The 11,808-nt window shown below is 53.4% G+C and overlaps 1 protein-coding gene across 2 annotated transcripts; it reads right to left on the bottom strand.

The window, feature by feature from the left end:
* Nucleotides 1-785: 785 nt before the first annotated feature.
* LOC116960790 (butyrophilin subfamily 2 member A2-like) lies at nucleotides 786-10,450 on the bottom strand. Of its 2 annotated transcripts, none has more exons than XM_042802102.1 (11): nucleotides 10,282-10,450; nucleotides 9,341-9,452; nucleotides 8,221-8,568; nucleotides 6,818-7,099; nucleotides 6,047-6,154; nucleotides 5,018-5,038; nucleotides 4,592-4,612; nucleotides 3,710-3,730; nucleotides 3,353-3,373; nucleotides 2,976-3,008; nucleotides 786-2,397 (listed from the first exon to the last, which is right to left on the bottom strand). In XM_042802102.1, the coding sequence occupies exons 1-11, from the start codon at nucleotides 10,309-10,311 to the stop codon at nucleotides 1,757-1,759; spliced, it is 1,638 nt and encodes a 545-aa protein (XP_042658036.1). In that variant the 5' UTR covers nucleotides 10,312-10,450; the 3' UTR covers nucleotides 786-1,756. The 2 variants fall into 2 exon arrangements, with proteins under 2 accessions (XP_042658036.1, XP_042658040.1); XM_042802106.1 differs by having other exon boundaries at nucleotides 2,057-2,467; nucleotides 4,592-4,685.
* Nucleotides 10,451-11,808: the final 1,358 nt, after the last annotated feature.

Genomic DNA, 11,808 nt, shown 5'->3' on the forward strand with positions numbered 1-11,808 from the left:
GGGGGGGGGTGTCCCCCCGCCGCCGCCGCCGCCGCCCCCTCCCCCGGCCGCGGGGCTCCGCCCTGTCCCAGCCCCTTCCTGTGCGGCCGCGCAGGCGGGCGGGCGGCAACCGGCGCCGTGGGGGGGGGACACGGGGGGACACACACACACACACGGGGGGGGGGGGGGGGGTGTCTTGTGTCTGTTGGTAAAGGAATGGGGGGGGGGTCGGCGTGCGGGAAGTAGGGGGGATGTGGGGGAGAAGCATCAGCATCACACACACCACCCCCCCCCCCGCCGCCAGCCCGCCCCCCCCCCCCGAGGAATGTCCCGGGGGGACCGTCACCCACGGGAGTGTGTCGTCCCTTGGGGGGGTGGGGGGGCGTCACCCACCCGCTGCCCCCCAAGAGAGCATCAACCGTCACCCACGCGGGGGGGGGAGGTTCCTAGGGGGACCATCACTCTTGGGGGGGGGGGGGGCATCACCCGATTTTGGGGTGAACAGCACCCCCAGGAGACCATCAACACCACCCCCCCCCCCCCAGGAGAGCATCATCCTCGGGTGACCATCACCCACGGGAGAGCGTCATCCCTGGGGGGGGCATCACTCTTGGGGGCCCATCCCCCCCAGGAGACCATCCCCCCTCCCCCCCCCCAGCAAGGACCATCTCCCTGGGGGGGGGGGGGGGGGGGGTTGTTTCTTGACCCATTTTTGTGGAGACGGGGAGACCCGAAGGCCCAACTTGGCTGCTCCCCAAGACACCCCCACCCCACAACCCCCCCCCCAAAGGTGTTGAGGAGAGAATTTTTATTGAAATAACTTTTTTTTTTTGTAAATACAGGCGACGATATTGCAACACCCCGGGGGGGGGACGACACACACATCAGGAACGAGCACCGTGAATCCTCCTGCCAGAGGAAGGGAGACACACCCCCCCCCCATCGTGGCACCACGCAACTGGAAGAGTCGTGGGGATGCCGAGATGGCGCGATGAGACTGGAAGAGACGTGGGATGTCGTGGTGGTGCAATGAGACTGGAAGAGTCGTGGGATGTCGTGATGTCATGATGTGACTGGAAGAGTCGTGGGATGTTGTGGTGGCGCGATGAGACTGGAAGAATCTTCGGATGTCATTGTGTCACGATGCAACTGGAAGAGTCTTGGGGATGCCGAGATGGTGCAATGAGACTGGAAGAATCTTGGAATGCCGTGTTGGCACGATGAGACTGGAAGAGTCGTGGGATGTCGTGGTGTCATGGTGCAACTGGAAGAGTCATGGAATGCCGTGGTGGCGCAATGAGACTGGAAGAATCTTTGGATGTCGTGGTGTCATGATGCAACTGGAAGAGTCTTGGGGATGTTGAGATGGCGCAATGAGACTGGAAGAGTCATGGGATGTCGTGGTGCCATGATGCAACTGGAAGAGTCTTGGAATGTCGTGGTGTCATGAGGCAACTGGAAGAGTCTTGGGGATGCCGAGATGGCGCAATGAGACTGGAAGAGTCGTGGGATGTCGTGATGTCATGATGCGACTGGAAGAATCTTGGAATGTCGTGGTGGCGTGATGAGACCGGAAGAGTCTTGGGACACCGGGGCGGTATAGATGTGACGTGGAAGACTCTTTAGATGTTGTGGTGTCATGAGGCAACTGGAAGAGTCTTGGAATGTCGTGGTGTCATGAGGCAACTGGAAGAGTCTCGGGGCGCCGGGATGGCGCGAGGCGACTGGAAGAGTCCTGGGCATTGCTCGTGGCTGCTGGTGGGGTTCCCCGCCCTGGTCACGTCCCGCTCTCCGGTGGGTGCGGGACCCGCCGCCGCGGTGAGCGGCTCGGCAGGGAGAAGCACGAGGGGTGCAGAGGATCCTCCAAGCCGGGGACGTCGGGGGACGAAGAAGGGGGTGACTTCAGGGTGAGCTGGGCGATGGGCCCCACGCGGAACCAGGGCCGGATCCTCTCCCCGTTCAGCGGGGCCAGCGGGAAGGTGAAGAGCAGGTCTTGGCTGTCGGCGTTGAAGAAGGCGACCTGCTGTCCCTCAAAATCCAGGTAGACCCGAATCCTCCGGGGCGTCTGGGCGAGGGCGAGGGCCGTGTGGTCCGGGGACGTCAGGGCCCAGTACTTGCCCCCGCAGTGGAAGAGAGCCAAGATCCCGTCTTGAGGAGCCGGGTTGATCCACCCCTTCCTCTTCATGGTCTCCTTGGCCACCCCCATGGCCCAGACCCCTCCTTCCTCCGTCCCCACGTCCACCTCCCAGAAGTGCCTCCCCGCGCCGAATCCCTCCCGGCCCAGGATGCAGTGGTAGGTGTCGTATCTCCCGGGGTTATCCGGCACGGCTTGCCGCGTGTCCCCGCGACGGATGCGCTTCCCACCCGCCGAGAGGACGAGCTGGGGGTGCGCCGTGTCCGCGTCCAGCGTGACGTGCACTGCGGGGAGGAGAGCGCTGCCGAGGAACCCCCTTTGGCTGCTGCCTTTGGGGGGGGGGGGTCTCCGAACCTCGGAGAAAATGGGGAAGGGGGGGGTTTGGGGGGAATCTCAAGCGCCCAACGGCACCGGAGCGCGGTCCCATCTCCGGCCACCTCCAGCGTTGGTCCTGGGGTGGGACCTCCTCGGGGTGAGCATCTCGGCCAAGCGCCGGTTGGGACGCGGCCGCCGCGGTTTCACGAGCTGCACGCCCCTCCCCAGCGCAGAGAAGAAGGGACCCGGCCTCGATTAATTAAGGAGGAGCCTCGTGAATTAATTTTTTCTCTTCCCCCACTTCCTGGGGAGGAGCCAAGAGCGTCGAGGAGCGTCCCAGCTCCGCACCCTCCTCTGACACCCGGCGTCAAGAGCTCGGGTCTTCAGAAATAAGCGCCCCCTCCCCCCCCCCCCCAAAAAAAAAAAAAAAGCAGAAAAATGCTCATTGAGTGGGAAAAGGAAGCAGAAAGCACCAGAGCGCCCGAGGCATCCCCCCCCCCCCCCCGACACCTCCCCGCCCAAGCAGCAACGCTCAAGCCCAAGGTACCTTCTTCCACCGGGACGACGGCGTTTCTCCACCCTGAAACCAAACAGACGTGATCGCAAGAGGGTCCCGTGGCGTGGGGGGGGGGGGGGGGTGGCCCTGGGGGGGTTGGTCCCAGGCAGCACGCCGCTTAATACACTCAAATTTAATTTATTTTAAGACACAGGTGCGTCCAAACGGGAACCCGGGCACCGTTTCTGGCCCGGTTCGACTTTTTTTTTTTTTTTTAGACCCCGGGTTTGTTTTGCAGTCGGGTGGGGGGGGGGGCTTGGAAATGAAACCCAGGCAGAACCCGTCCCGCCCCCTCCCCAAAATCATGCGCTGTTCGAAAGACCACGGGGCGGGGCCGGGGGGGGAGGAACAGCAAAAACCGAACTTACGCAGTTCTGCGGAGTGTTTCTCTGGAAAAGAACAGAAAAAAAGAAGCGTTTTTAGGAAAAACACGTGCTTTTTGGGGTGAAACCCCCTTGCTTTGAGCCCCACGTAGCCGCCAAACCCAAGGGCACGTCAAAAGGTCCTTTTACGGTGCCAGACCTCCAAAAGGTGCCCCGAGAGGGGACACCGGCTCGACAGAAGGAACGTGGGGGCACCCCAAGGGGCTGGAAGGAGCCGGGGGGGTTGGGGCCCCCCCAGAAGTCGGGCTCAACCGCATCTAAGTTGGATGAAGGATGTTGGGGGGAAGGTCTTCTCCTTTGCCCCAAGCTTTTAGCGGGTGGAAGAAGCAACGCAACACTTACGTATTTCCATGTCGCGATGACCTGGAAGGGGGGGAAAAAAAAAAAAATTAAAAAAAAAAAATCAGGAAGAAATAGGTGGGATGGCTGGAAAGTGCTAATTTGGTGCTGGCAGCTTGTCCGGGCGCCCGAGGACCTTTTTGCTCCTTTTTCTGCCCAGGATGTTGGAAGTTGAATTGAAGCAGGGGGGTGTTATTGATATTGGAAGGGGATGTAGGTTTTTTTGGGGGGGGGAAAAAACCCGGCTGAATTGCTTGCCCTAAATGGGATTTTGGGGGGTGGTGCGCTAAGAGCAGAAGGGTTTCTTGGCGCTTCTCTTGCGCGGCACGTTGTTGGCCACGTTGCCATCCAAGCTAGCCGTTTTAACTTGGGAAAGAAGGAAATTTGGGGGATTTACTGCTTTCTGAGATGGCCTTTGGGGAGAAACACGCAAATGTGAATTTTATTCCTCTGAAAACGAGGAAGCTGCTTCTTAGTACTCCGAAATTTTATTCCTCCGAAACCAAGGAAGCTTGTTTTTATTATTCCAAAATTTGATTGCTCCAAACCCACGCCACGCCAACAATATCATTAAACTATTACACGCCTACGAGCTACAGACGGGCTCCGTAAACCGCAGCCCGTCTCCGCTGAGGTTTTATTATCTGAAAAAAAAAAAAAAAAAACCAACCCAAAAAACCCAACAACCCAGAGATTTGGTCTTCCCTGAGGTCGGTTACCCAAGTTGGCCAACTCAGATGAAGTCATGCGCTTGATTTGGTCCCCAATTTTCCCGCTTCCTCCCCGCCGGTTTATGAACCCCCGTGACAAAGCGAGCAGCCGTCCGCAGCTCTATTTTTTTCCTTAACGACATTTAAAAAAAAAAAACCAACCCACATTACTTACGGATTTCGGCATCGCGTTTCTCTGAAAGGAAAGGCAGAAATAAGTGTAAGAGGAAGTTTCCTTTCTCGCGGGGAAATTGTCGGCGGCCTGAGGCCTGGAGAGAGGTGTTGAAACTCAGCCTCAATAACATAACTGGCTTGGTTAAAAGAAGAGGAAAAAGCAGGAAAAAAAGGGGATTTTCCCAATTCTGTGGGTTTTTTTGGTGCGTTTTCAGCATGTAAATGAAATCTTTTCAACCCTTTCCCACGCCTCAGTCTTTCAAATGGCTTTTTTTTTTTTTTTTTTTTGGTGTGAAATGACGCAGCAAGCGCTGTTCTAAAAGCAAATTGAGACAAGCGTGTGGGAGACCCAACCCTCCTTCGCTACCAGCCAAAAATTTCCCTTTTTTTTAGAAAAAAAAAAAAAAAAGGAAAAAGCGTCTCTTACCGAGTTCTGCGGCGTGTTGGGCTGTAAGAAAGAACAGAGAACGGCGCGTGGGTTAACGGGAGGTTTCTCCCACACCTACATCTCACAGGGGTGACCCGCGCCGGGGGCGTGGGCTGAAGAATGGGAATTTCTGGGCTTGGTTGACGCTGCTGGAGGCGGGGGGGGGTGGTGTCAAATGGGGGTTTTGGTGTGAAACGGGGATTTTTCCCTCACGTTGGAGCCTGCTCTTCCTTTGCCCCGGGCAAGGTCATGAGCTCTCGGGGGTGGAGATTGGGCCTCAGGTCCCTAAAAAGTGACATTTTGGGGGGAATATTTCAATGGGATGGAGCTCTAGCGAGTCTCCGATGCCTGGGGGCAGTTGGTCCTTCTTTGAGCAGGTCTGTATCAACCCAGTGTGGTTTGGGTGCCCAGGTGTCCTCTTGGGTGCCCAAGCGTCCTCCCTCTTGGGTGCCCAAACATCCTCTTGGGTGCCCAAACATCCTCTTGGGTGCCCAAGTGCCCTCTTGGGTGCCCAAACGTCCTCTTGGGTGCCCAAGTGCCCTCTTGGGTGCCCAAGTGCCCTCTTGGGTGCCCAAGTGTCCTCTTGGGTGCCCAAGTGCCCTCTTGGGTGCCCAAACGTCCTCTTGGGTGCCCAAGTGCCCTCTTGGGTGCCCAAACATCCTCTTGGGTGCCCAAGTGCCCTCTTGGGTGCCCAAGTGTCCTCTTGGGTGCCCAAGTGTCCTCTTGGGTGCCCAAACTTCCTCTTGGGTGCCCAAACGTCCTCTTGGGTGCCCAAGTGCCCTCTTGGGTGCCCAAACATCCTCTTGGGTGCCCAAATGTCCTCTTGGGTGCCCAAGTGTCCTCCGTCTTGGGTGCCCAAACATCCTCTTGGGTGCCCAAACGTCCTCTTGGGTGCCCAAACGAACTCTTGGGTGCCCAAATGTCCTCTTGGGTGCCCAAACATCCTCTTGGGTGCCCAAGTGCCCTCTTGGGTGCCCAAACGTCCTCTTGGGCGCCCAAATATCTTCTTCCTCTAGCCTAACGCCTCACCTCGTAGCCGTAAGACAAGAAGAGCGCAGACAACCAGCGAGGCCAAGCAGGCAGCCAAGGTCACGAACAAAGCTGCCATCCAGGGAGAGGCCTTTGGGAAAAGGGGGTCTGGAATAGAGAAAAAATTCCCCAAATCCCGTTAATTGGGGGTGCAACGATCCGTCGATGTTCTGCACTGGAGCGCGCGTGCGCGGCGGTACAGAAACGCGTGGCGGTGCTCTGACGGAAAAAATAGTTTATGAACATCAGCCCACGGGAAATGCAAAACTGGCGAGAAATCCCCGTAACAAAGATTCTAAAGCATTTTTGCATTTAATGTTCTGCAAAGGGAATATGTAGAAAAACGGTCTCTTGTAAGCGCTTGGTCCCCTCCGAGCATCTTTATTGAAATATTTAGTCCCGAAGTTGCTTTCTAATAGAATTTTTAAAATTTTAATAGAAATTCCCTGCTTGAGTGACGGTTCTTAAGAAAACTGCACTGGAACCACCTTTTTACTAAAACATTAATTCTGAATTTCCCTGATTTGATCCCTGACGGTCCAGAAACCCCAGTTCAGTCCCTCTTCCATCGCCCGCACGGGGTGCGCTGGGTGCTGCAGCCGAGGGAACCCATCTGGGGATGCAACAGGGCCCCCAAGCCCAGAAGCCTCCTCAGATGCAGCCAATGGTGATTGGACACGTAAAGATAGGGGAAAAAAAAAACAAAAAACAAAACAAAACCACCTTATTTCCCAGGTATGACTTAAAAGTGTAATTCTGGTGGCACGTCACCTGATATAGAAATGGTCGAGCCCTTCTCCTGGGGAAGCCGCGTGCTCCTGACGGAACAGGACACGTTTTGGTTTGTGTTTCTTTGGATGACGATGGACTTCTCCACCTCGAAGAAGCCGTCGTGGTTTTGGGTGTCGGATTCGGCGAAGGACGGGAGCTGCTGGCCCTGGAAATCTCTCCACAACATCTCGGGCTTTGGGTACCAGCCCGTTGCTCGACACCCAACTCGGATTCCCCCGTCTTGGTAATCCTCCACGGAGAGGATGGGGCTGGAACCTGAAACTGGGACCCCAAAAAAAAAAAAATCCAAGAAAAAACCCCAACCCAGCTGCCATCAGCCAAACTGAGTGGCCACCCTGGAGAAGACCATTTTTCCATTCACAGCTGCAAAGTTCGGGCAGAAAGACTCACGGGAAACCTCTGAGCTTGGGGTGGAATTGACGTTTTGTATTCCCGTTTTCCTCTTTTCTCACATAAACCCAAAACCTCGAGAACTTTCCATTTCGGGGGACGATTTTCGAGCCCAGTTTATTTACCCTCGGAGCGTGAAATCACAAAACCCATCAGGCACGGCCCCTCCTAAAGAGAAGGGTGTGGCAAATGGAAGCTCCTGAGATGAAGCTGCCTCCACCCCGCCGGCAGCTCATCCCCTCTGCGGACTGAGCAAGGCGAGACCTGACGGGTTTGGGGAGGAAAGCGCCGGGTTTGGGTCACGCTTGGCCAACCGCAAGGTCGGGGGGGGTTGTTTTTTTTTTTTTTGCCAGCTGGGACACGCGCGGTGGCGACGTTCGTGTCTGCTCGGGTCCCACCTTGGGACCATCTGGAGGTCACACCCTCGGCAAGAAGAGGTTGGATCGTTGGGGTCCCGCTGCGTCATCTCCTGCCACTCCCCCGGGCTCTCGTTGGAAGGAAGTCAACCGGAGATGACGCCAAGGTTGAGTTGAGACGGTTGACCTGGGGGGGAACCGGGAGGTTTCTCCCGGGTTAGAGGGGGGGTGGTGCTGTATCTGTGAGGTTTTGGGGGGGTTTGGTGGTGGCCCGAGGTTGGATGGTTGGGGTCCCGCTGCGTCATCTCCTGCCGCTCCCCTGGGCTCTTGTTGGAAAGAAGTCAACCGGAGATGACGCCAGGGTTGAGTTGAGATGGTTGACCTGGGGGGGGGGACCGGGAGGTTTCTCCCGGGTTAGAGGGGGGGTGGTGCTGTATCTGTGAGGTTTTGGGGGGGGTTTGGTGGTGGGACACTCCGTGTTCCGCAAGGATCTGAGGCCGGGCAGGTCAGGAGCCAACTCCCGAGGAGCCGGGCGACCAAAGCGGAGAAAACTCAAGAGGGATTTTGGAGACGCGGTGGGCAAACGGGACAAAGCAGAGGTCCATCCTGGGGCCGACCCCTCGCTCTGGTTCTTACCTGCCACCTTCAGCTCCAGCGCGGCTTCTTCGTAAAAATCCCCGTCTTTGACGAGGCACTGATACTGCCCTTCATCGCTCAGCCCGGTCCTGAGGATCTTCAGGGAGACGTTCCCAACGGAGAGGCCTTCTTTCAAAAACTCCGTCCTCCCCTGGTATTCGGGCATCTGGGAGGAGTAGTGGTCCTGCCCGCCGCGGTAGAGGTGGACGTAGACCAAGAAACGGGTGCGGAACCACCTCACCTCCAGGTTCTCGGCGTCGAGCCCGGGCGAGAGGTGACAAGGCAGCACGACGTCTTCTCCCACGGCGGCCGTGATGGGCCGGTCGGGTCCCAGGACTCGGAACCGGGCTGCGAAAGGCGATGGGTGAGAAGAAGAAACGCCGGCGGTGCCGCCGCTCCCTCGTCCGCCGCCGATCAATGGGATTTATTTCGTTTTGTGGGAGGGATTCTGGGCAGGTGGAAGGGGGGCGCACGCGTGGCGGGTCTGGGGGCATAACGCTCGACCAAAGCGTGGGAGAGCGTCGCGGTGGGGCCCGGGAGGACCTCGGGAAGAGCGCGCGGAGGTGGGGACGCTCTCATGGGGTGGAGGAGCCACCTGGAAGCTACAGAAACGCTGGGGGGGGAAGGGCAGATTTTGGGGTGTTTGGTTTTGTTTTTTTGGTTTTTTTTTTGGGGGGGGGTTAGTCTACAGCTGAGCGAGTGGACTGAACTGGGGTTTCTGGACCGTGAGGGATCAAATCAGGGAAATTCAGAATGATTGTTTTAGTAAAAAGGTGGTTGCAGTGCAGTTTTCTTAAGAACCGCCACTCAAGCAGGGAATTTCTATTAAAATTTTAAAAATTCTATTAGAAAGCAACTTCGGGTCTAAATATTTCAATAAAGAATAAAGTGGATCAGCACGATCCACCAGTGATGGATCCCCAAAGTCGCCTCCCGGTAGGACGCGTCTTGCCCTCAAAGTCCCCAGAAATTGGTATTTATCCCACCAAGCTTTTAAAAACCACCTTTTTTAAAAATTATTCTTATTTTTTGGTGTAATATTAACAAACTGGGGGGGGGGGGGCAGGAGAAATAAATAAGGAGGGTTGGATGTCATGGAAGAAGCGCTGGAGATCCTTACCGCAGCCCAGCTCCCGGACGTGAGCGCCGAAAAAGAAAATTGTGACCCAAACGGGGCTGGAGGTGACGCGGGGGAGGCAGGAGCATGAGGAAACTGTCATTTTTCTGTCCGACTTCGTGGGAAAAAGGTGGGGGGAAAAAAAAAAATTAAAAAAAAAAAAATTCCAAGAAACTAATTTAAAGTTGACGTGGTGCAGGGAGCATCCGGCTGAGGGTTTTCTAAATGAAACTTGATTAGAAAAAGCGGGAGAATTTGGGGATAGTCAAAAAATAAATCATGAGGTGGATGGGACCTGGGGGGGGGGTGGTGTCAGGGCTGGGGGGGGGGCTTAGGTGGGTTTGGTACCCCCAAAAAAACCCCAAACCTGCTCCTGTTGCGGCAGCGCGGGCACTGCTGTCACAACTCCGCGGGGGCTCAGGGCTTCCCATGGGGCGGAAAAGAGGGGGAAAACGGGTAAATTGGGGGGGGTGGGGGTGGATTTTTCCGATTTGTGGTGCTGCCTCAAAACCGGGGGGGGGGGAACCACAAATTAAAATGATGGTTTTGGGGGTTGGAGGGGGGGGGGGAATAGAAAGAGGGAGAACTCGGCGCCGAGGAGGTGGCGCCCGGGGATGAAGCTGTAAAATTTTGGGGGGGGTCCGGGGGGGGGGCGGGGTGGGAGGGGGACACACACACAGGTCTGACCCCACGGGACCAGGTTTAAAAGGCTGCCGGCTTAAAAACAGCGGAAAAAAAAAAAAAAAAACAAAAAACAAAAAACGAAAAACCATAACACCGCCCCCCCCCCCAATCCCCTTCCCAGCTTCACCCCGGGGGGGTCCCCGAATTCCGTATGCATGTGCCCCCCCCCATCGCAGGCTGCACCCCCCCCCCCATGTGTGTGTCCCTGGGGACCCCCTGACCCCCCCTCCCTGTCCCCCCCCCCCCCCCCCAGTCCCTACCAGTCCAGCGTGTCGGGGTCCCGGCAGCATCGCGGGGGGGGGTGTGGGGGGGGTGTGGGGGGGTGGTTTGGGGGGTTCGGGGGGTGGGATTTGAGGAGGGGGGGGTGCGGTTCTGCCTGCCCGTCCCCCGCCCCCGCCTTGGGCCAGGGAGGGGTGACGAGCCAAGCGGGGCCGGTGGCAACCGAAAGTGAAAGTGGAATCTGCCGGGTCGGGTTCCTGGGGGGGGGGGGCCGGGGGGGGGCTGAACCCCGGGACGCGGAGCCCCGAGCCAAGGTCAGAGGGGAAATGCTGAAGGTCCGACCTGCCCTGACCCCCCCCCAGCCCAGCGGGAGCCGGGGGGAGCGTGTGTGTGTGTGTGTGTGTGTGTGTGTGTGTGTGTGTACGTGGGGGTACACACCTCGAATGGCATCTTCATACATGTATGTGTACGCACTTTTATGTATAATTGCATATTTATACACATTTTTATGTATCTATAATTAATTATATCCTTATACGTGTATATGCATTTTACGTACATAAATTTATATATGCAGATATTTACGTTTTTATGTATAGTTATATATTTATACATATATATACACATTTTTATGTATATCTAGTTATATATTTATACATAGATATACACATTTGTATGTTTATATAGTTATATATTTATACATAGATATACACATTTTAATGTATATACAATTTTATATTTATACATGTATATATACTCATTTTTATGTATAATTACATATTTATACACACTTTTATGTATCTATAATTAATTATATCCTTATACATGTATATACATTTTACGTATATAAATATATACAGATATTTACATTTTTATGTATATATAGTTATCTATTTATACATATATATACACATTTTAATGTATATATAATTTTATATTTATACATGTATATATACTCATTTTAATGTATATAGAATTATATCTTTATACATGCATATATACTCATCTTTATGTATAATTGCATATTTATACACATTTTTATGTATCTATAATTAATTATATCCTTATACATGTATATACATTTTACGTATATAAATTTATATATACAGATATTTACATTTTTATGTATATATAGTTATATATTTATACATATATGCATTTTATGTATATAAATTTATGCATATGTTTACATTTTTATGTATATATAGTTATATATTTATACATATATATACACATTTTTATGTGTATATATATACATTTTTATGTATATATAATTTTATATTTATACATAGATATACATATTTTTATGTTTATATAATTTTATATGTATACATAGATACACACATTTTTATGTATAATTATATATTTATACATACATACACATTTTTATGTATATATAATTATATCTTTATACACATATATACATTTCATGTATATAAATCTCTATATACACATATTTACACTTTTATGTATATATATTTATCTCTCTATATACACATTTTGATGTAGACACATAAATTGCATAAATACAGAAACATACATAAATCCATGACTGTATAAGTTCATAA

This window comes from Tyto alba, unplaced genomic scaffold (assembly GCF_018691265.1).
Source record: "Tyto alba isolate M040663 unplaced genomic scaffold, T.alba_DEE_v4.0 Super-Scaffold_100000100064, whole genome shotgun sequence".
NCBI lineage: Eukaryota > Metazoa > Chordata > Aves > Strigiformes > Tytonidae > Tyto > Tyto alba.